The sequence below is a fragment of the Anser brachyrhynchus genome (assembly GCF_964034855.1).
Source record: "Anser brachyrhynchus genome assembly, chromosome: 11".
NCBI lineage: Eukaryota > Metazoa > Chordata > Aves > Anseriformes > Anatidae > Anser > Anser brachyrhynchus.
The window spans coordinates 16,138,838-16,161,920 of record NC_137706.1 but is presented as its reverse complement, the minus strand read 5'-3'; the positions used below and the strand labels follow the sequence as shown (position 1 = coordinate 16,161,920).

Sequence of the window (23,083 nt, the reverse complement as noted above, 5' to 3'; positions counted from 1 at the left end):
TCTTGCCCTTAAGTACCAAGATCTCAACCTGATAAAGAAACAGCGAGATCCAGAGCAAGACTGGTACCTGATGACTGCCCATCAGGCTCTGCATCCCTGTTCAGCAGGTGGAGGCATCACGTGGAGATGGGCTCTGCAAGAGGACGGGACACTTGGACATAAAGAGCAAAACTGGGATGTAAGCAGGGATAGCTAGGAGATTGGACTGGATCACATCACCACGGTCCCTCCTGGTCTTGTGGGTGGTGAATATTGGATCCCAAGAGTGCATCTCCCGAAGCGAAGGACCCCCCACACCTTCAGGTTTGTTTCCAATATGAACAAGCCTCAGGAGAGATGGTGTGGGGGAAGCTGCTCCCTGTGTAAGGTGAGGCCAATACTCAGCATTGCCATTCAGTTATTCAAATCTGCTAACAGTGGGAAACCTTTACAAACCTCTCCCTGGGGTATCTCCACTGGTTACCTAGAAACCCAGAGTGAGTTTTATGAGCAGAAAATATGTTGGGAGGCATGTTTGCCTCATCTGCTTTAAAAAGGAGCTATTTTCCCCTTTTCCCCACCCAGCAATTTCATTAGCTGAGAACTATTTATGGGCTTTAACCCTCCCTCTCTTCTTTGCAGCCCACATTTCCAAGCCTCAAGAGCATCCTGGCCCCTTTCACTTCCAGGTTTATGGCTTCACTCAGAAGCAATCTCTACAAGCTCCTGTGGTATCTACAGGGCTTTCTGCGAATAAGAAGCCATTCAGAAGCCTAATACCTCTGCAGCTACCCAGAGCCCTCCAAGAAACCAACCTGAGGGATGGACTTTGCCTGGGGCTGAATGGCTGTGAGGGTAGGGGAGCCCTACCAAACCCGCAGGAATTAAATTCCAGACCATAATTGAGCCCAGTGAGTTTTTCAGCCGATTGTCCCCTCCTTTTGTCCGCAACCTTGCTGAGTTTCTTTGCAGCGTGTTTGCTGAATATCGCAGAGCAAACAGTCCAGGAGCCAGCGCATTGTCCCCGCACAACAAGCCGGGCTTTCACGTTTCATTCATCATTTATGGCTTGCAGGAGCCATTCCCCAAAGTTTGCACATCGCCTTAACAAAGCAGAGGGGGCTCGGTGGCACGCAGGAAGGCGAGGGCATTAGCCTTTCACCTTCGCAGGCCTTGGCTCAAATCCTGGCTCAGGTTACCAAAGAAAGCGAGTCTGATGGGCTCCGACCACCATCTGCAGGGCTGAGCAAGGGCTGCCTCCCCAAAAGAGGCAGGCAGCAAATGGGAGCATCGCATCACACCCAGCCCCAGCGCAGGGATGGAGACAGGGCTCGTACCTTCACAAACCACCCCCGTCTCTTGGGAGCATCGCGCAGGCAAGCAGCGGTGGGAAGATGAAGGCAGGATGGGGAAGGATTGACTTGGGCTGACTGGTCTTTTCCAGCCTAACTCGACCAGCTTAAAACTGATCCTTTCTCTCTTTGCCATTTTGCCTCTCTCTGTGACACATGATGCAGCTAGAAGTAGAAGAAAAAAAATAAAGTGATAATTTAACTACACTGCAAAATAGCTAGGATCATCACTTTGCTTCGGGGGGGCTCTGCTCTGCGTGGAGCTGTGCAGCTGAGGGATTTATTTCTTTAATTACACGAGGAGCAAGCAAAAAGAATTGATTCTGGAGAGAACCCAGGACCCAAAAAAATCATCTCAAGCACTTCATACTGTTCCTGGAGATAAGGCTGAGCTTGGCACTCAGAGGTGTATTTTTAGAGGAGAAGTTTTGACTATTCCTCCTTATATTTAACCGTAACCACCAGCTGTGAGTTTCTGCAGCAGCCTTCCAGGAAGAGTATTGGGGACAAAAAACACAGCTTTAACGACGAAGGCATAGCAGTTTATGAAAGTTTAGGGTGTGCCTGCCAACAGGAGAGCAGAGTTTTTAAATTCATCTAAGATGTGGCCTATTTAGGGATCTGAAGTACGCTTAAATTGCTCGTGTTTACAAACCAGTAACGTTCTGCTTCAGCTCAGGCAGAAACGAAGCTGAGATTCCCAGGAGCTCTCAAAGAGGACATCACTGAGGGCAAGCAGACCTTCCAGCACTTCTGCAAGAAAAGTGGGGTGCCCAGGCATGGTGCACGACGAGGGCAAGCATTCAGAGGCAAGCAGCCTTACCGGTGAGGGATGGGGTTGGGCCACCAGCTGGGTTTGTCTTCTCACCCATTCTCAAGGCCAGACTCAACCACCAGGCACAAAATCAGCTCCCACAGTTGTGTGTTAGAAGGAGGCAGCCTCAGGTGGGTCAAGAACCTGTACACCAGAGGCTTGCTCCCCCTCCAGCACGTAGCTCCAGGCCCTCAGCAGCTCCCCTTGCTCAGCCTGCTGTGGGCACCACCCAACAAACATTGGATACAGACAACCCAGAGCCAAATAGCATGAACAGGACACCTCTGGTTTGGGGGAATCCAGGTTTTTAAGCCCGCTTACCTTGGCCATGAAGGCACCCCACTGGGGCTGAGCACAGGACCATGCTTTCCCCACCCATCTCAGCTCACTGCTGCTTTTTTCCAGGAGACAGAGACCACCACAGCTGCCGGGCAGCCCCGGTCCGCTGGTGCTATTTTCTCTTTAGGTATTTCTTTTTCCCTTTGTGGGGTTAAAAAACAAACAGAAGGCCCTTTGCACCTGGTGAGGAACGGCTGTTTGTTTAGACAGCCAAATGAAGTCATCGCTGAGAAACGATGCCCTCACACCCCCTTTAATGCTCGCTTGCCAGAGACCATAATGGAGTGAAGTGACCCATTGCCACCCACAGCTGTCCGATACACCCCGCAATGCTGCTGCTGCTGCTTCCATCCCCTCCAGCCAGACAAAAGCCACATTGTCCTTATCGCTGTCATTTCATGAAAAAAATAATAATCTCCCTAGGATGAAAGGGAGGTGGGAATTGCTGCCCAATTTCCCTTGCCGTTTGCCCTGAGAGCCTTCTGGTGCAGCACCAGGACCACGGCCCCAGCACCGCACCGACCCTCAGCCCGAGCAAAGTTGCCCTAAAGGAGCTCCGTGCTGTAACACCGCTCTGCTCCTCGAGACGAATGGAAAACGAAGCATTTTTAATTTGCATTTTAAAACAAAGGCTTCTAATATCCAGACCATTAACTTGGCTACGAGGCTCTCACAGCAGAACTTGTTACACACTATGTGTTCTGGTGTCATTAAGGTATATTAAATGCTATTAATTGTGATGCCTCGCTATTATGCTATTTGGAGACTCGCCACAAGCCCACTTCCACCTAAACCTGTATTACGCTGTGAACCTCGGAGGCATTTTAAACATCTCGTACAAAATTCATGAAGGTGAAAAGGAGCCTGCCTTTTTTCCCACCAACTTGAGTGGCCAGGGAGCCTGCCCAAAATCCAGCCCAGTCCAGGGTTGATCCCGAGCACCAACATCATCTCAATCCAACCAGCCAAGCCCCCATTCAAGCCCAGACAATTACCATGCTTTATATACACCTTCCTTCTAATGAATATAGGCTTACGGACACCTCATGCATTATTCACCAAGGTGTGCTTATTATGATTGCAATGATTTAAGGCAGTTTGTTACAGGCACAGCTCTGAGTGATTGCAATCGATGGAAGAAACAAGAAGAAGCCAATCTGCATGGAACAACAGTCCTGGTCCTCAGGGGCTGTGCTTCCCTGCTTAACCCTTCCCAAGCAGGCAGCAAGAGAGGAGAGCACTCCTCTGACTGAGGCACATGGCTGGTGATCCTCCCTCTTGTCCTCCCTGCTGCAGTCTAGAGTGAAGATGCTTGTGAATGGGTGGTGCAGCTCCTCCAGCTGCTTTTTGGGGGGCAGGATCCCTCCTGCTGGCACAACATCCTACTGGTATTTAATACATACATCGGATGTGTCTATAGTCTGCTCGCTAGCATGCGCTGTGCCTCCACCTCCAGATATTCAAAAGCCTCCATCTCTTCTTCAGGAATGAGTTTAGAAACAGAGCAGCTTCTGCTGCTTGCTGTGGGGATGAGCAAGGTAGCAGAGACGCAGCAGTTCGTGCAGACAAGTTGCTGGACACTGATTCCTGCTGCCAAAAGGCACGGGGAACTTACTCCACAGAAAGTAGGAGGAGGAAGGGGGAAGGATGTGGAGCAGCCTTGCTACATCCCAGGCTTAAGGATGCAGTGACCCCAACTCTTTGCACCTGCTACCTCTTCACATACCTAACTCATAAGAAAAATTGCAGCTCAGCATTTGCTCCAGAGCTGCACCAGATCTCTGAACTGGCCAGGATGACATGCTGATGTCACTGTGATGTCCCCCCAAAACAGCGTGAAGTCCCAAATGCCAGAAACTTCACACCCGTACCCTGAGGAGCCGACAGCTCTGCCCCCCTCCCCTCCTCTGGATGGCACAGCTCAAGGAGGGTGACTTAAGGGCAGCCAGCGAACACTGCTCTGGATTTATCCCACAACTCCTCACACGAGGCATGTCCACAGATGTCTTTCCCCACCAAGGACACAACCGACCGCAGGCTGGTGCTTAGCTTTTGCACGGGAGCTTCGGACGGGACCCGGCGCACAGGAAACATATTCATTACTTCAAAGGGGAAGCAAACAGGATGTCTGGACAAAGCACCAAATAAAAGGCTAATGACACAAATGGATATTTAATACAATGACTTCCTCCGATTATCCTATAAGGAAACACTTCAAATGCTGCCCATTTTGTACATCCTGCATCGCTGCAATACGCTCCAGAGTCTTGGGGGGGAATTTTCCACACCGTGCCCTGGCGAGGTGGGGCTGTGTGCTCTTACCTGCCTGATGCAGACAGGAGGGCAAGGAACACAGAGCCTGCGCAAACTGCTTCCAGACCTGGGATGCTCGGCCACGAAGCAGGGCCCTTCCTCCTCCTCATCATCATTTTTCCCCCCCCTTACTCTGTCCCCATCACAGCCAGTGGAGCAGCAGGAGCTGGGGATGGAGCAGCACGGGGATGCCACCACTGGGGTGAAAACCCAACACTCAGCCTCTCCAGGACCATCCTGCTGAGCCATCCCCAGGGTGGTTCTGTGCTGGGGGCACTGCCCAGAGGTTAGCTGAAATCCCAGCTTAGCTTAAGCCAAGACAGGATTTCATTAGCACAGCGCTTGTTCTGCATGCTGCTGTTGATCTCTCTGGAGAAAAAGCCAACTGAAGCCTTTCGCTTCATGACAAGAGGGGAGGGGAAAAAAAGAGACGAGAAAAAAATAGTTTGGTTTAAAAAAATTGTTTCCAGAGTCACCGTGACCTGATGATTGCTTTGGGTTAAATTAATCCAACCCAGCATAATTGGCCAAGAGGCCAGCGAGAGCAATACGTAGGAGAACTGAGATTAGGTTCTTTGTTGCTGGAGAGAGAAGCCTGAAAACTCTTAGAAAATGACTTCTCATTTCTCCTTGACTTTTTGATGCTAAAAAAAAATATATAATCAAGTGACAATTGAGATCTATACAGTTACTGAATAGCAAAATTACAATCCCATTAGGAACACAAAGCTGAATGATTGAGAAAAGTCCTTTCTAGTTTAAACTCGTAGGTTTTGCTAACAGATATTTCACTCCAGTGCCTAGCCAGCACTTTGTTTAAAGGAGGTCTTTGTTAATATTTTGATTAAGTTCATAAACATTATTAGGCAAACCTACCTCTTCCCAGCCAAGGAAGACCTCCTAGCAAAAATCAGAGAGAAAGTTTGACAGTCCCAGAAATTCTCAGATAAAGAAATAAGCAGAAGAAAAACAATGGAAATTCCCTCAACCTAAACAGTCTTTAACTATTTCAATGAAATTAAATACATAAATAAAATAAAGATGGATTAAACAACAAATTCCATTACAGGCTGTTTTCAAGACACTGTCCTTCCATTAAAGGAAAGCTATAGTCTGGGGAGGAAGAGAAATATTTCCTAATGCCTTTTGAAATCTGACTTTCTTCCAGCAATTTATACACTGCTTGTCAGGATGATTCCACCAGGAAAAAAAAAAATACTCCTATTCTTCATTTCTTAGCAGCATCCCTGGAATGAGGCTTCTTTTCCTGATGCAATAAAGATAGCTTTGACCAGTCCAGCCATCCCTGCTAGTCGTTAAACTCTGGTATCTTTGAACACGGTGTGAATTATTGTTATTTCTGTATCTGTGATGCAATAGCAGCTTTCTACCCATCTCGAGTTGTGCCTGAGCTCGAGGGAAAGGGGCTCATTCAATCCCATCTTTGCTGTACAGCTGCTTTAGGAAAGAAGCCAGTTAATGTTCATTTCCAGGCCAAGAAAAATAATTTTTAGGGATGAGATAAGACAGAATCTGATCCTGTGTTTACAGCTCCCATCGCAACCGAGGCCAAGCTCACAGACCTGTGGGAAAGCCTTGCTGTCTCCCAGAGCATAGGTGTCACCATGAAGACAGCTTGCCCCAAAGGGCTAACGCTGCTCCCCTCCGACCGCCTTCCCTGGGGCAACACAGGGGATTAGCTGGTCTCATTATTCGATAGCTCAGAGCTCCCCATTGATTCCCCCATACTGCTGACGCTCAAAAATTACAATTAGTTGCAACCCGTGTTCACAGTGGGATGAGACCCCTGGCAGCATCCTTAGCAAGCAGAGGGGCAGCCTGGGGACCCATTACCTGCTCAGGAGCACCGATGGAGAAACCACGATGCAAAATCAAAGACCACCTTCACTGAGATGCAAGGTCACCTCCTCTCACAAGAGCCCCAGCCTCTACCAGCTCCTCCAGCCGAATAAATAAGCTCTGCTCCCTTCGCTAACAATTCGGCAGGCTGATGCTCATCAGCCTCGTCAGCATCCACCTCCAGCTGCAAGCAGATCACCCAGCAGAGGAGGTTAAGTGTCACTGGAGCTCGGCAGCAAGATTGGACCTGCCCTTCTCCAGCTGCATCCGTTGTGCTCTTGGGGCCGGGCCAGGCTCAAGACAGAGGATCTGATGGGGTGGAAAAGGAAATTCTGTGCATTCCTCGTCCATAGCCTACATGCCAAGTGAAATGCAGCGATGAGCAGCCAGACCAGAGTGCTTGTCTGAGCCTTCGTTCAAGCTGTATGAATTGCAACGGGTGTGAAGCAAAGCTGCCAAGCTGGGTCCAGAGAAGCCAGGCCGCCCAGGGCTGTGAAATCCTTGCCCTCCAGTGCTAGTGTAACAGGTGAAACGTTAGGGAGATTGTAAATCCTGGGGTACGCCCTCCCAGGACTGAGTTCTGGCTTAGGAAAAGCACCTGCCCTGAAATGTTCTGAACATGTGAATTTAATTTTCTTTGACCTTTTCATCTCTCCTTAGCCAGGCACAAAAATATCCTCCTCAGAGAAAAATTCCTGCCTGGAAATGATGGTCCTTTTTTTCCCAAGGCCTTTAAAAAAAAAAAAAAAAGTTGCTTGTCTTCCAGAAGTCTGCTGCAAGCAAGCAATGCACCAGCTGCCTATTCAAAAAAGAACAAGTTCTTTTTTTTCTATCAGTGCTCCTCCATGCTCATACTAGCTATATGTCTAAAAACATGACTGTAATGAAATTTAAACGCAACAAGAAAATCCAATATGATTTGATGATCAACAATGGAAAAAATCAGCTTTATGTCCCCTGCTCCCTCCTGGTGGTGCATTATTAACTGTGCGAATAGCGGTGTCCCACAAGCAGAGATGAGGCTGCAAATCACCGTGTCCTAACAAATACTGGTGTGCATGGCTTCCCTGCATAGACGCATCTACTTCCAGGGTTTTGGTTTGGTCTTTATTTTTATTTTGTGAGGGACGGGGATGCTCATCCCTCACAAAACGTTACCTGTGCCTTGCCGCCCGAACCCAGCAGTTGAGGCACCGAGGCCCTGGGGCACCGCACCCATCGTCACCCTCCTTCCACCCAGGGTCGGTGACTTGCACAGGGCATCAGCTCTGCTCCAGGACAGGCTGGAAAGAGCTCACAGTCAGGGCTGTGCTCAGAGGCTTCTGGCACTTTCACCTCTGATTCCGCGACAGCACTGGGATCGGAGGCCTGGCGTTTGAAAACTTCCCAGCTGAGCTAAAATCCCTCGGGAACATAATATGGCTGGGAGATGGTGCCAGCAGCGAATGTGAAACGAGCTGCTCAGAGGAGTCTTTCAGGAATTTGGTTGAGTTTTATTGGCATCACCCACACCGTGTTTTCTTCACCACAAAAACAATGTTTCTGCCACCGCTACCACTAATTTCACTCCACGGCTTGTAAGACAGCTCCTGTCTTTGGAAATCTGTTTCCTGAAAGGGTTCAAAACCCTCCTGTTTGCACCCTTCAATGCGGGACCGGCCTCAAGCCACGGGGCAGGTGAGGGACCCAGGTGACTTTGTGGTCACCTCTGGGTGATGCTGAAGTGTCCCATCCGTGCAGAGGAAGGGGCGACCCTACTAGCCCTGCTGCAAGCCAGGAGGGGAGGAGGATGAATTTGAGGGTGGAAAACGCAAAGTCAGCAATATGTGAGGCACCATTACAGGATTTCTTAAGAGGTCGGTGAACTCTAAGTACCAAGGTACCAGAGCATAAATTATCCCCGAGCAGCGGACCTAAGAACACTTCTGTGCCCTCAAGAGGAACAGTTTCAGGCCGAGATGTCTCTGAGCTCCAGCCAGTCGGGCTGGGGGCACCATTCCTCTTAGAGAAATGGGTCACAGGGTGCTGATAAATCCCAAGGAGCAGGAGATAGTTGGTAGAGACGTCATACAGGGACATTTGTCTACTGAAGGGCTTAGTTAACAACTGCATCTGGTGACAGTGACCATGTGCTTCATGTATTTGTGCAGCATAAATGGCTTTTGGTGTTTAAACTCGCCTGCCCCAACACTTTTTTTCAGCTGGATACGACTCTCTCAGCATCCTTCCCAAACCATCCCTCAGTTCAGCCTGCTACACACTGAAGTTGGCGTCCATTAGTGCTGTTTTCTGCTGAAACTCAAGGTCACATTCTCCGGGCCTAAACAGACAATGGAATACCCCGGGATAAACATCACCAACAATTTTTGTTTCTTGGGTAGAGCGGAAAATTCCCCGGAGAAGTTTCCAGCCCACGGGAACAGGAGGCACTGCTCTCGCCGGGTTGGTGCAGGGGCTGGTCTTCTGTTAGGGGACAAGCGGCCCCCAGACCCACAGCTTCTCTTCCACATTTCTTCCCAGAAAACATCTGTGGTCAGGAAGAGACTTGCAGCACATGTGCTGAGGGTAAACAACCGCACTTCTTTTAAAGCAGTTTGCAAATGGGACTACAATAGCATGGGCTGAACTCAATGTCCTAAAGGAGTTATTCCAGCCCCGTGTCCCCTGCTCCTGTTCCTTTGACCTTGCCTTTCTAACGTTAACACATACCACGCATTTTTCAAAAAGCAACCAGCAGAATGGGACGTTTCGCCGCATTTGATCCTCCCTGGGAGAGAGGAGAACAGAAACTCCTAATGCACGCTAATCCCATCACCAGAGCGCTGCTGAAAGATGGTTGATATTTGGGATCAGAGCACCTGCAAGGGGAAGGGAAACCTATGGACCCGTCCAGGCTCCCACATCCCACCCCAGCAGTGGCTGCCTGTCAGCAGGTAGTGAAGACACTCTGGAATATAATTTGTCCACCATAAATAAGCCCATAGCAAGGCTTATTCGTGGCCACAAAGGAAGCAGCATCCAAGGGAACTTCATCAGCCTCTTGTTAAGGGAGAAGAAACCCTCTAAAAAAGGAACAGATCATTTCTTTAGCCCAAATAGGTGATGTCTAGATGTGGGGTGACACCTTTAATGGGAGGAAGAGAGAGTCAGGCAGCAATTTCCATCCTGGGGCTGGGGCAGGTGGCAGCAGCCGCCGCAGGGCTGTGTGCAGACTTGTCCTCATTTTTGTCCTTTGACCTGCTCCCCGCAGCTGCCCGGCCTCATTTACCGGCATTTGTCAGCCCATCTCCTGTTTCCATTAACCCTCGGAGGAGGCGAGGGGGAGATCAGGGTGGGTTTGTTGCGTGGGGCAGTGAGGTCCTCTGCCAGGACGTATTGGTGGGGGCGGCACGATGAAAGCTTCCTGGCATGGCCTTGATGCTCTGCCTGCTGCTTAGTCTCTGTAGCTCTTACTAGCCGGGGTGGCACTGAAAAATAAATGCCCTGGAGCTCTGCAGAGGACCCAAAGCAAAGCAAAACGGAGGGAGAAGTGTTTGTCTGGGTGCAGAGATGACAGCCCCGGGGCTGCATTGCTGAGCAAAGCCCCTCGGCATGGGAAGCGAGGTCAATACGAGATCAGGGTAGCTCCCTGCAGGTGGGGGCAAGCAGCCACGGTGCCCATAGGGTGCTCCCCAAAACCCTTTATCCCCCCCTTCCCTCTCCAGCCGCTGTCCCTGGGCACTAGCCCCGCTCTGCCCCCGGGCCGTGTTTGTTCGGCGCAGACAGACATTTTCAGAATTCCTCCAACCAAGTCGAACTTTCAGAAAAAAAAATAAAACAAAACCCAAGGGAGCTGCCCCCGCTGGAGACCTCGCTGCCCATGGACAACCACACCCCAGAGCTTAAATCCAAGAGTTCAGCACGAAACCAGAGGGAAAACGTCCTCCTGCTGTCAGTCACTCCAACTAATCTGTGCCACTGCTGGCCAAAGAGGGCAGATAAACGATACCTGCTGCAGGCAGGGGCACTTGCACTCTGCCCCTTCTGGCTCCTCCTGACAACCCTACAGTCACTGCAGCCGTGGCTGGGACCTGGGCTGTAGCATGGGGTTGTCTGTGCTGGGACAGTCCCAAAGAAGCCCAGCTAGGTCCAGGCCAGTAAAGCATCGTGAATGTCCAAATAAATCCTGCTCTCGGGAGCAGAAGTCTAAGGAAAGCCCCCCCAAGTCTTCTTGTTTTCAGTCCCTAATGGGAAATGATCTCTATTTACCTGCGAGATAATCAGGTTTTAGATACGGGGCGTATATATTATTGAGTTTGAGTTTTATCTTCTTTTCTCATTTCTCCTTATGGAATTTACCACTGGCAACAAAGCAGAAACTTCCTCTTTGCAATACAGCTAGCTGCTAGGCATCAGCCCCTGGCTTGGAGAAATCCCTTATTTATAAGATAAATGCTGACATTGAACCTATTGTCGGGTTGCTGCACGGCTGTTCGGGATGGATAGATGGACAGACCGTACCTCCCTGCACGTTTCAGTGCAGCTGCAGTCAGCCAGCCAGGTGTATTTGTCATTAAAGGCACCTGAATGATAGCGAAGGGCACAGATTTATCATTATTCCTGCAAGCACGGGTTCATTCCCCACCCTGCGCCTGGGAATTACTGAATGCCGCAAAGGACAAATTGAGGATTAAAATCAGCCCTGCTTTGCTGCTAGCCCTGGGGACAGAGCTGTCCCCTTCTTTTTGTCTCTGATCTGGACTTGGGCAGGTGGCAAGCCCCTTGCTGGACCGGCGCACAGCCTCCCCTGCCTCCCCGCCAGCATCGAGCTGCTGATGAATATCCATCTAATTAGAACCACGGCTTCTCCGGGTCAGCCCTCCAACTGGAGAAATTAGCTGATTTATTCCAATAAAGATGCTAATACGGGAGGCTTTGTGAAGGGCGAGAAACTCCCATTGTCATTCAGAAGCAATTTGTAGCGGATTTGAAGCCTTTGAAAAGGTGACGTGCTGGTGGCTGGGTTTGTATAATTCCCATCCCGAAACTCACAGCTGAGCGTTCTCCCCCCTCCGTCTGGCTCAGTGCTGCCCCGTCTGTATTCCCCCAGCGAGGAGGTGCCAATTTGCTGGAGCTCCTCCGTGCGCCTCCTTTGGTTTTGGGAGCTCCCATCTCTCTTTGGTCGGTCTTCTGAACCAAAGGCTCCGCGTGCTGATGTCGCGCACAATGCACGCAGTGGGGCTGAGTTACTCGGGGAGGGTTCGGTTCTCCAAACCCGCCTGGCAGCTGATGCTTTTTGGACCTTTTGGCCAGGCTTGCCTCTAATGCACCAGCCTCTGCAGGAAACCTAATCAACGTGACTGCAACGAAACCCTTCTGCGAACCGCAGCCTAAATTCACATAAAACCCAAATGCCTCCCCAGGCTGCTCTTTGCAGATTGCTGGAGGAAACACAACGCTATCACAAAGTTTCTCTAATCTAGCAGCTGCTTGGAGACGGAGGCAGAGCTCCGCACCACGCTGGGGGACCACTTTTCTGAAGGGGGCATCCCCTGGCCCCCGACCTTGTGCCTTCTGCTCTTCCATCGTGAGATGTGACGTCGAGGAATGACAGCAGAAGGAACGACAGCCCGGGCTGCTCCCCAGAAGCCCAGAAGCACTCAACTCCCGTCCTGTCTCCCTGCATCTACAGCTTTATGCACAGCCTGGCACTGAATTTAACAGATCCTGCAGATCGCATCGTGGCTCAACCGTAAATGCTGCTCTGAGGCCCCCACTCTGCCAGATACTTCTACACATCCCTAAATCTGAACACGGGTTGAACCCGAGGAACAACGCCCCTGCCTGCTGCAAATGCCCGGAGGCCAGATGGCGAAGATGGCCCTCGTAAGAGCTCGTGGAGGAGGATTCCTTGTTGCAGATGTAGCTGGGCTCGTTCCTATCGATGCGAAGACCACCAGCCCCTTGCACAGCACCGCCTCCAGCAGCAGGCAGTCACTGTGTGATGGCCGGACCCTCGCCTCCCGTTGGCACCGGCGCTTTCCTCGCCAGGGATGCTGGCGGAGGAGCCTCGTGCCCACGGCAGTGAGCTCCTGGCATGGCAGAATTATAAATTCGGCGTTGGACCACGGCCTAAATATTTTCTCTGGGAACACCTGGCAACAGAAATGACTTCTGGCGTTTCTCAGTTGCCGTGCTGTGCATTTACTGCTGGGGCTGCAGTTGCACCGCTATCGTTTCCTTTATGCTTAAAGCAAACATCAGATTAAAATAAGAGAGGAGTCTTAATAAACGGCTTCATAGGAAAAAAAAAAAAAAAAAAAAAGGAGTTTTGGTCCCCAGCCAGGGCAGCTGATGCATCTGTGAGGTTTTGCTTGGCCGTGCAGCCTGTCCTGCCGCGGGTCTCCCGTGTGAGTGGCGCAGACGAGCGGCGTCCGGAGAGGGAGCGCGGCGCTGAAATGAGCCCGGCTGAACCCTAAGCCCCCGAGCAGGGATTACAGAACCTGTGAGTGGTCGCGGAGCGCTGCAGAACTGTAACTGTACGCTTCCTCTCTTATCTCACTCGTAATGTTGATCTGAATTTTAATGAAAATGGGGGGGGGGATGTTCCTCAGACATTTTGGCCAGCTCCAAAGCAATGCTTTGCATTATCTACCCAGAAAGAATAGCTCTGTTAGCACAATAGCTTTTTTTTTTTTTTTTTAACCTCTTGAAAAACTGGAGTGAAGATGCTGTTGTATTTTCTTGTTTGCAGTTGGCTTCGTTTCCTTCTTGGGGCTCAGAACTGGGGAGTTTTCCCTTTTCCCTGGCCCTTGGCTGGGACGGGGCCACGGTGCCTTCCTCCCAAGTGCAGCAGGCGAAGGAGCTGGGAGAAACCAACATCACCACAACGTGACCACCAAACCTACACCGCTTCGCTGCTGGGCTCCAGCCTGGACGTGTCCGTGGCCTCCCTGCAGTGAAGAAACCCCGCAGAGAGCTTGAAGCACCCCACAAAACGCAGGCTCCACCGCCTGCCCGGCGTCAGGTCTCACCTCCTTGCGTGGGGAATACAGCGTAGATGCTGGCAGCTTCGTGGCGCTTGGGGAATGAAAGCATTTCGTTGTTCCCCAGCCCTTTCTCTCCTTGGTGGTGAGACCCTCTCCTCCATGCTCTTGGGGACCCCATTTTGGTGTCCACGATGCACCAAAGGGGCTGGAAGGAAGGATGTCCTCCCCCCGACAGACAGACGGTCCCCACGGAGAGGTTCTCGGTGCCACCATCAGCCCTACAGCACCACTCGGTCACCTTCTTCCTGGCCTTTGTCCCAAATGGTGCCATTGTTCCAAAACATAACGGGCACGGGGATGTTTCCACCCCAAGGAAACCCATCAGCACCGGTCACTTCTCTCCCCTTCCCCTCCCTCCCTTCCAGGGCCCCCGAAGCTTTCCTCTGTGCCTCTTCTAGGATGCAAAGAGGCGGCCATTGATTGTATCAATAATTCAGAGCCCCATCTCGCGGACGGGCGTTCACGGCCCGTGAGGTGGCAACCTTTCACCTCCAGACTGGGATCAGCCAGGTCCTGCTAAGGTCGGGGAAGAGAGCTGCAGCACGGAAAACGCCTTCAAAATAACAGCTTGAGGTGGCTCCTGCAGAAATGGGGAAGAAAAGGAGCAATCTGCGTGTCCCACAGTCTCCAGCATCCCTGCAGCTCGCATCCTGTGATGCCCACGAACCCTTGAAGATGACTCCTGTTGGTGTCACTGAGCTGTGAGCTGTCACACGCCCCAACCCACCAATGTTCCCCAGGTGGCCTGCGCCCTCCTGCTCCTGGGGCCAGCCACCTGCCTGCTGACGGTGGCTCTTGCCCCAGCATCCTGCTTCTCCCCCGGCCAAGCTCCTCCTTTAACGGCCGCCCCGGTCGTGCCGGTGCAATTGGCTCTGGAAGGACAAAGTTTACTGGCGCTGCTCGTTTGGTTTGGTTCCTGGCCAAGCAGGTCCTCGCGCAGGGAGAAGGGCAAACTCGCGTTGGGTACGTCTGGGTGAAACTGGCCACCGGCACTAAATCGGGGACAAGCAAAGAAAAAGGAAGCCTGAATATCCCGGCTTTAATTTCCACCTGGCTTTTTTCTTCACTCGCCAGGAGCAAATTTACACCAGCGCTGTCGCAGCCTATCAATACCGACAGTCCCTTCCCACCGAGTCCTTCTCTTCCCCCACGATGTGCAGCCCCTGGGGTCCCACAGTCCTGTGACCTGCCCGGGGCGAAGCTCTCCCGGCCGGAGCCTTTCCCCCTGCACCTCGCTCAGCACCGCGCCGGACGCTCGTGGCGCAGAAGGCAAGGTCGAAGGCACGCACCTTGCACTTGGAACTGAAGGTGCCAGCTCCTGCTGCGATGCCAGAGATTAACGGCACGCTGATAAGGGCTGGGGGAAGTGCCCGGCGGGGACTTCTGAGAGCCCTCGCGAGCGAGGCTGTGCCTGGCTGGGAGCCTCTCGCGGTTCCCAGCCCGAACCCAGCTCAGCACCAGTTCCCTGCTGCTGGGATGCTCTGCCCCTGTCACCAAGGCTCTTCTAATGCCCTGGGCATTTGCATTTCTTGGTCTTGGGCTTTGTCTTCTCAGCAAAGCACTGCTGCAGGACAGCCAAGACACGGATGCGTGGCAGCAAACCCTGCGCCGTGGTAGTACCATGCCCGGGGACTGCACCAGCAGCATTTCGTGGTGCGGGGCTCCAGCCCGACCCGCTGCGTGCACCCACAGGAGGGCACGGGCTCACCGTCACTTGTCCCCCATCCTCTTGGTGGCCACGCTCACTTGGGGTCCCCTGAAGAAGCTGTTTGCCTTCCCCGAGGCGGGGTCTGTGCCTGATTCCCCTCCTGTGCCATGCCCCAGGCCTGGCAGGAGCAGCTCTGCTGTGCTGCAGCACCCACACGCCACGGGATCCGGCTCCGCACATCAGTGTTGTGGAAGGAAACGGCTCTTTCTGTGGCTGGTAACTCAGGTGCCATGCATCGGACTTCCCCCCAGCCTTTTCTCTGTTCTCGCTTTAACCATTCATCCTCGCAGGCGCTGTTCCTTTGTCAGGACTACGCACCCATCGTACCCACATGGAGGAAAAAGACCTCTTGGACGGCGGGGTTACCACGGCAGGGCTGGTTAGGTTCGTTGTGATTAAATCCCATCCATTTTCTAATTTGCACCTAATACACACCCAGCTCCCTCCTCAAGCCTGAGCTGTACGGGCACATTTTGCCTTCGCTGCTGCCTTAATCAAGCAGCGGAGAGCTGCTGTGTGCTCTGCAATTGTTGTCTCTTGCGCTGGGAAAAAAAAAATAGAGAAAAGGGAGAAAGAAACACTTTGCAAAGGGCTGCTATTATCCACGCACGACGGCGACAGCATATTTAGCACGTTTGTGGCTCTGGGGCTGCAGTAATTAATTGCACGTCTGACACTCCGGCTGGCACAGCCTTGCACCCGGAGCTTTCCCAGAAATGAAGGCACCCTGGCACCCGTGCGGGCCAAACCCAGCCCCCCCCAGACCTCTGTCAGAGCAGGGTGCCCCCCCCCAGGCTCACCCCGATGGGTTGTGGGGGGCTGCAGGGGCTGGCTGGGTGCTGGGGCTGGCTGGGATGGGGGCTACATGGGGGGGCCGCCAGGGCAGCGCGGGGGTCTCCAGCCCTTCCCCAGTGCCTGAAAGATCCCTGCAGAGCATCCTGTTCCCTGCCCAGACCCCAGCCCTCCCCTCAACCCCCCATTAACAGAAAGATGCCCTCAGTCACCATCGAGGGGTATCCCCCCCCAGCCCCCCCACATCCCCCCTTCCCCTGCACAGCCCCCGCTGCAGGTGGAGCATCCCCCCCTCTCCAAGGCAGGGGGAACCATACAACCCCCCCTGTTCCTCCCCCAGCCCCTCTGCCTGCCCAGGGGGTGCCAGAGGGGGGGGGGGGGGATTCAGCGGGGACCCCCCCCATCTCCCCCTCCTCTCCACCCTGGGGGGGGGGGGGGGGGCAGCTCCTGCCCTCCCTCCCCGGCTGCCTGCTGCCGAGATGCTGCTCCTAGTGCAGGGGGAAGGAGGGAGGAGGGAAGAAGGGAGGGAGGGAGGGAAAGAAGGAGGGAGGGAGGAGACCTCCCTATCTGGCTCTATCTCCTCCGCTGCCTCTCACATGCTCTGGGAGGGCGATGCGGCTCCCCGCGTCCCGCTGAGCGAGGCCCCGCTGCACCCCACCGGGGCTGCGCTGCCCAGGGCAGGGGGGGCCGCCCCCCCCCCCCCCTTCCCCTGCCACCTCTGCTCTTTGGGCTTTTTCTTTTTTTTTAATTTTATTTATTTATTTTTATTGTATTTTATTCCCTCCCCCCCCGTCTTCCTGGAGAAATAATAATAATAATAATTAAGAATAAGAATAAGCCACCGCTCCCTGCGCCAACCCCGCGGCGGGCTGGAGAGGCTGATGCGGCCGCTAAGGTAAGGGGGGGGGGGTGTCTTTGGGGGGCTGTGCGGGGCCCCCCCCGGCCGCATGCTGCCCCCGGCTCCCTGCATGGCCCTGGCTCCCGCGGTGGGACCCGGCGAGGCCACCGGCCTCCCGCTGCCTCCTCCTGCTGCCTCCGGTTTTATCCCCAAACCTGGCTCTTCTCCTTCTTGCTCCGAGCGTGCGGCTCTGCATTTATCCGCCCCGCTGATGGTTCCCACCCAAACTGCTCCCTCCTGGGCTAAGCCCGGCGAATAACCCCTTGCCGACCGCCGCTGCTAATTGGAAATATTTCCCCTTCCCGCAAAACTCCCCCCCCCAGATATTTCCCCCTTCCCGTTATAACGGGGCCGATCGGCCGGCGGCAGGACGGGAGCGCTCCGTTTGCGGAGCTCTCCCCAAAGCCCTGGGGTCTCAAAGCTTCAGGGTGCGGGTTGGGAGGGGGTGACAGCTGGCCAGATGCGGCCGCATCCGTGCGCAGGGGCAGCTGGAGCCCGGCCGGCCTTGCTCCTGCTGAACCGGCCCCGTAAAAAGCCCCAAACCCCAGCTGGGAGCGGCGTAAAGCGGCAGGATGTAGCCCCGAGGCAGGACACTCCGGAGGCACCAGCCCGAGCGGCCCCTGTCGAGGCTTGCTTCCAGCCCGGGACCTGCACGCTGCTCTTCCTAACCATTACGTACGTCTCAGGCGAGCGGGCTGCGTTTGCAAGACAGGTGCTTTTTGTTGTGGTGGTGGTTGTGAGGCAGGAGATGAAAGTTTGGTGTTGTTTTGATGTGATCCTTGATTGCTGCCTGTTGGAGTAATTGCATCGCAATTGCTCAGAGGTAGAATCAATTTCCCCAAATTGAGATTTTAATGGGAGCTCGCGAGCTGCTGTTATGTCATGTGGTTTAAGGCGGCGTTGGGTTGCATTTATTTTATAAACTGGATACTTTTGCAGGCGGCGCAGGGCTAACAGCACCACCCAGTGGGGCCCCAGCCCCAGCCGCCCCCAGCTGCTCCCCCGCCACGAAAGCTACCGCCCAGCCCAGCTTCATTTCTTCAAATACCTACGGAAGAGATGGATTCATTTTTTTTTTTTTGCCTTTTCCCCACAAGGAGCGTGTCTTTAACAGATATTCAGGGAAATATTAAAAATCAGGCGGTGCCACTGTCACTTCGCATCTCATAGCCAAGAGGCATCCAGTGGGGGGCTGGATTGCTGGCCAGGAATCAGCAGAGGGGAGACCTGGGCAAAGTGTTTGGGTTTCACATGGGACCCTTCGAGCGCCCCTTTCTCAGCAGGCTGAAGGTGCAGATTTGCAGACGCTCGATGCCGTGCCCCACCTTTTAGGGGAGCCCCGGGAGATGTCCTCAGCTGACCTGTCAGGTAGAGGGGCGGAATTAGGGAGCTGCATTTGCGCTTTCTCAAGACTCCAGTACCTATTAAAAGCAGCAGAGAAAGACAAGGTTGCCTCGCTGTCCTGTTACACAGCCCGTTTCTGTCTCCGCTGCTGAACTCCCAGACCTGGGTGCGAATCCTTCCCTGCTGTTTATTTTGGGGCGCCTGAGGTTTGCCCACCTTTCCTGCCAAGCTGACACGTGGCCATCCGAACTTGCTCTTGGGCACCTCCCAGCCCATTTTTTTGTTAGAGAGGAGCCCAGACGTGCAGGTGATACACTAGAGAGATAGTGCTGGATATATTTACCCCAAAGCGGAGGCCAGGCCAGCAAGAGAACTACATCCACGGGAGGTGAAGGCCAGGCAGCACCCCAAACACTGCCGAACACGGGAGGGCTGCTCCGCGGAGGAGTCCGACCCCACCAGGCTTTTGCAACGAGAAGAAACGAAGGAACGCCACCAGCCAAAAAAAAATGGACGTGATGACCTCGATCACACTGAAAATATCCCCGCATCTTCCACTTTCTGTCGGGGTGAGACGAGAAGCTTTCCTCCAGCCCATCTCCCCCTCGCCTTGTGCAGCCTGGTGACTTCAAGATGACTTTGTGGCGCTTGGCGGAGCGAACCCAAAGCAGGATGAGCCCCGGCGACTTCAATTAGGGCCGCTGTTAATTAGTCACTCTCAGCAGATGCGAAGTTGCAAGTCAACAGCGCGCTGTTTCTCCTTTATTTATTGGTGCTACAAAGCCACATTTAATTCCACCTTCGACCCGCCGGCCTCTCTTTGCATAGGCAGATCGGCGAGTCTAATGTTCACAGAGGCAGCTGCGGGCCGGTGGATTATCTCAGCTGGGCAACTCTTTTCTGCTCTTTGCCACACAGGAGCCGGGCAACCTGCAAAGCCCAGCCCATGCCACCTCCTTCGCCTGCCCCGTGAAGTCCCTGGGTGCTGGGGCAGGGTTTTGGTGAGACCTCGGGGGGACGCCGGGCTCCCGGCTGCTGCAGGCGTCACAGTACAGGGGGCAGGTTGGGAGTGCGCTGGGTTTTGACACTTGGTTGGCAGCGTCGAGGTGCCCAGCTCAGGGAGAGCGTCTGTTCTTGCTATCAGCCAGGAAAACTACAAAATAATAAAAGAAATTGGAAAAATTAGTAAAGGGAAGGTCTTTAAAAGGAGCTGCAGCATTGCCCAGCATCACAAACACAAAAGACGTGGAAAGATGAAGGGTGGGTTTTTCATTATTCTTGTTCTGAGTTTTTTTTCTCTAATAAGGGAATCTTTCAGAACACAGGTGTTTGCTTTTACTTCCACGAGCATTTTGGAATCGGTTCTCAAACCTCCCCAGATAATCATTTGGGGGTTTCCACCACAAACTTCCCTTCCTCCTTTAGGGAGTGATTAGCTTTTTGCTGCTTAACCCAAGCACGTATCAACACCGAACGTTTCAGGATAGGCTTCCTGCCCTGCTGATCACAGCTCACCCCAGCCAGGACACGAACAGCACCCGCTGGACACCTCGTCCCGAGGCAGACAAGGCAAAGGCACACATGCTGCAGCTGTGCAGGGATCACTGCATGAAGGGAAGTTCACCGGAGAGTCAGGAGCAGACCAGGAGTCCTCTAACTACTAGTTACACTCCTCAGAAATACCCATATTTACTATTTTAGCCATATAATTACAGGTGTCGAATAATTCCATTAGGAAGGCAGCAAGGGGAGGCATCGCCTATAAACCTTAGGGTTCAAATTAGGCACATTCCTTCAGCCCCGCTGAAGCCCACAAACACGCACGGTGTAGCACGGGGCAGAGCGCCCTGGGAAAGGGTCAGAAAAGCCAAGTTCAGACCAGCGGTGGCGGCTGGGCATCCCTTGGGATCTGTGATCTCCCTGCAAATAGCAGGCAGGATGCTACGGGCTCACACTGGCCATGATTCCTCCGTGCGTGGCACCTGGATGCTCAGAAGCTCGCACCCCTCCGTAACGAGGTTAAACGTGGGAACCGAGGTGCGGATGCCCACGGATGTGCCTTTGCCCCCGAGCCGAGCCTCAGAGGTGTTTGCATTTTAGCGGCGGGTGGTTGCCCACACGCTGTTTGCAAGGAGCACCGAGCCTCAACACCGAGCCCCGTCCAGGCTCCACGAAGGAAAGAAGCAAGGGAAAACGGGATCAGCGCTCCCCAGTTCTCCAATGCCAAGCTGAGACAGCCCCGTCAGGCAAGGCGGAGATCCGAATTTCGCCCAGCCTGCATTTCAGTGGGCGATTTTCAGCCCGGGTCTTTGGTTCAGCTATCAGGAAGGTGGAGGTTGCTTGAAAAACGTGGAACGGGGAGCGGGAGCTGTAAAAGCGCACCTTATTTGGGCCCTTTTCCTGCTCTGCAGTTACGGCTTGGACGCATCTGTTGTTTTCTCCAGCGAAATCCGCTGCTTTGATCGGTGCCAAAAACAGCAATCCCATTTGCAATGCATGATGCAACTGAGCAAAATCAAGGAGCAATTGCTTTACAAACTGAAGCCAGGGGCACCGGCGCATGGCTGTGCAGCAGCACACTTCTCCCTAAGCCAAAGGCAGAAGCTCCAACAAGGATCTTATTTTAAAAATAACGCCTCAAACTGGATCCCAGTCCCATCATTTCAATGCCTCGGCTTGCCACAAGACAGCAATACCAAAGGGGGGCCATGGGTCAAACAACCCAACCAGCCTCGCGGCAGCTATTTAGCAGCTGGATTTGAAAAGTTGGCCATTCAGCCGGCTTGTGCCTTAAAAACAAATAGATCACGCTGTATGTCATCGGCCTGGGTAAGAGCAGGAGGGATATTTTCACAGATCGAACCAAAAGCAAGGCTTGCATTGCGGGAGGGCGGGGTGAGAGCAAGGGGAAGGGATTTGGGGTCTAAAGCCCCTTCCCCTTGCTTCCTCGCGGGCCCCCTGCAGCTCCAGCTGCCCACACATCCCCTCGGCAGGCATTTCTTCTTGGGTGGTAGCAGCAGCTGGCAGGGCTTGGACATATTTGCCCCTGTTTGACATCCCCCACAAAGAGGTGCTTGGGGTAGGCGTTCCTCCCACACTGCCTCTGCTACAGGTCTGGATGCGGCCTGCCAGCTTTCATCTCCTGCCCGGCTCTGGCAGCGGTCCCGCACACAGAGCTCCCCCTGACTCCGGTGGACATCACCCGAGCGCAGCTGTAGGAGGATCAGGACCAAGACGGATCTCCCGTCAAGCAGGCAAGGCCCCAGGAGTTTTGGATCCCATCTGGGTCCCAGATGGAAAAGCTTCAGCAGTTTTAATTCCGGACAAAGCCCCAGCGAAGCACCTCCTTCATCTGTAGCACCGGGGCTAGACACACGGCGATGCTCCTTGGGCACCGACCTCCGTCTCCTCTTCCTCGGCTCCCTTTGCAGGGATACTTCTCGTGGCTGGATCACGGGGAGGAAAGAACAAACTCCTCTTGGAGCTGTGAAGCTGCTGTCACGCCACGAAGCGTCCTTGAGGCAGAGGAGAAGGGGATTTCCAAGGACAGCTGGAAGCAAGTCAAGGAGCACCCCTGGCCTCTGACACCCGCGGGAGGAAGGCAGAGGGGTGGCGGAGAGCAGCCGGCATCCTCTCCTCTTGGTGTAACACCCCCGAGAGAAAGGAGATAAAACACGGAGATGGCGAGGGGGCACTCCATCAAAGGAGGGCTAATGATCTAAAACAAGGAAGTTAAAGCGCATTAATTAAAGCGTATTACACCCGTGGGCACCCTCATTCAGAAGCGAAGTTGTCTTAGCTCGCCGCGGCTAAAGCATCCTTCAAGGGGAATTTTAAGCAGACCCAAGTGGGCTGCTCGGGGGGTGCTTCCCTCCTGGCTTCGCCTTTTGCTGGGTGGATCAGAGCCCAGGGATGGCTGCAGGTCCGACCTGCTCGCCTCGTCCTGCTGTGGCATCGCAGGGGGGTGGAAAAGGGCAGGATTTTGCAGCCCGGCTGGCAAACACCCCCGTGCTCCCAGCTGCCGCTCCGCCCGTGTGGCTGGGGAGCAAGGAGGGGGCTCCTGGCACTGCCGCCTGCCCCCCGCTGCCACGGCGAGACCCCCGGGACCACCGCCCGGGTGCAGCCGGTGGGATTTGTCCCCCCCCCCAAACAGCAAAAGGACGGGCTGTACACCCAGGGCACAGCTCTGCGTGACCCTCTGCATCGGCCAGCGGCAGGCTGGCGGCTGGACTGGGGGGGGGTCCCACCAGCCGTCCGCCCCGAGGGGGTGTCAGCGGGGCCACAGGGCTGCCAAATTTGATGTTTCTGACCCATTTTGGGGTTTTAAATCAGCCGGAAGGGTCGCCAAACGCCCGCACCCACCGCGCAGGGCGGCACGGAGGGGCTGCGCGTGCCAGGGGAGAGGACGCGGCCTCACCTTCCCCCCCCCCCCGGCCTCGCACCAGGACCCCTGCCCGCTCCCTGCCTCAGTTTCCCTCCCCGCCCCCCGCGCCGCAGAGCCAACAGTCACTGAAGGGGGAGCGAAAAAAATAAAAATAATAATAACAATAAAAAAATGTACTCCCGCGGGCACTGAGGGAGGGGGGGGGGCTGTCCCCAAAACGGGTCTCCCCGGGGGTGGGGGGGGTCTCCCGGGCCTCCTGCCCTGCCGGCCCC

At 54.0% G+C, this 23,083-nt stretch overlaps 2 protein-coding genes and 1 long non-coding RNA gene across 10 annotated transcripts in view; 1 reads left to right on the top strand and 2 right to left on the bottom strand.

Moving 5' to 3' along the window:
- The window catches only part of LOC308201102 (uncharacterized protein), a 59,495-nt gene extending 50,145 nt beyond the window's left edge, over nucleotides 1-9,350 (bottom strand). The window contains exons 1-3 of one of the 7 annotated variants that reach the window (XR_013956053.1): nucleotides 6,652-9,350; nucleotides 1,987-2,084; nucleotides 1,317-1,496 (exon numbers count right to left, since the gene is read on the bottom strand). The gene's annotated coding sequence lies outside the window, so the exon portion shown is untranslated. Of the gene's footprint in view, nucleotides 1-67; nucleotides 1,497-1,986; nucleotides 2,085-6,651 lie in introns of all 7 variants that reach the window. The other 6 variants (XR_013956054.1, XR_013956057.1, XR_013956055.1 and 3 more) reach the window with 6 other exon arrangements.
- Nucleotides 9,351-13,273: 3,923 nt separating this feature from the next.
- Nucleotides 13,274-23,023, bottom strand: LOC308200839. 2 transcript variants are annotated; one of them, XR_013955848.1, is made up of 2 exons: nucleotides 17,239-23,023; nucleotides 13,274-15,935 (listed from the first exon to the last, which is right to left on the bottom strand). It is a non-coding gene; the product is annotated as an uncharacterized lncRNA (long non-coding RNA). The 2 variants fall into 2 exon arrangements; XR_013955849.1 differs by having other exon boundaries at nucleotides 17,763-23,023.
- The window catches only part of RGMA (repulsive guidance molecule BMP co-receptor a), a 24,714-nt gene continuing 18,401 nt past the window's right edge, over nucleotides 16,771-23,083 (top strand). The window contains exon 1 of the mRNA XM_080607230.1: nucleotides 16,771-17,080. Within this exon, the coding sequence (XP_080463356.1) occupies nucleotides 17,067-17,080 (14 nt within the window). The 5' untranslated portion in view covers nucleotides 16,771-17,066. The remainder of the gene's footprint in view (nucleotides 17,081-23,083) is intronic.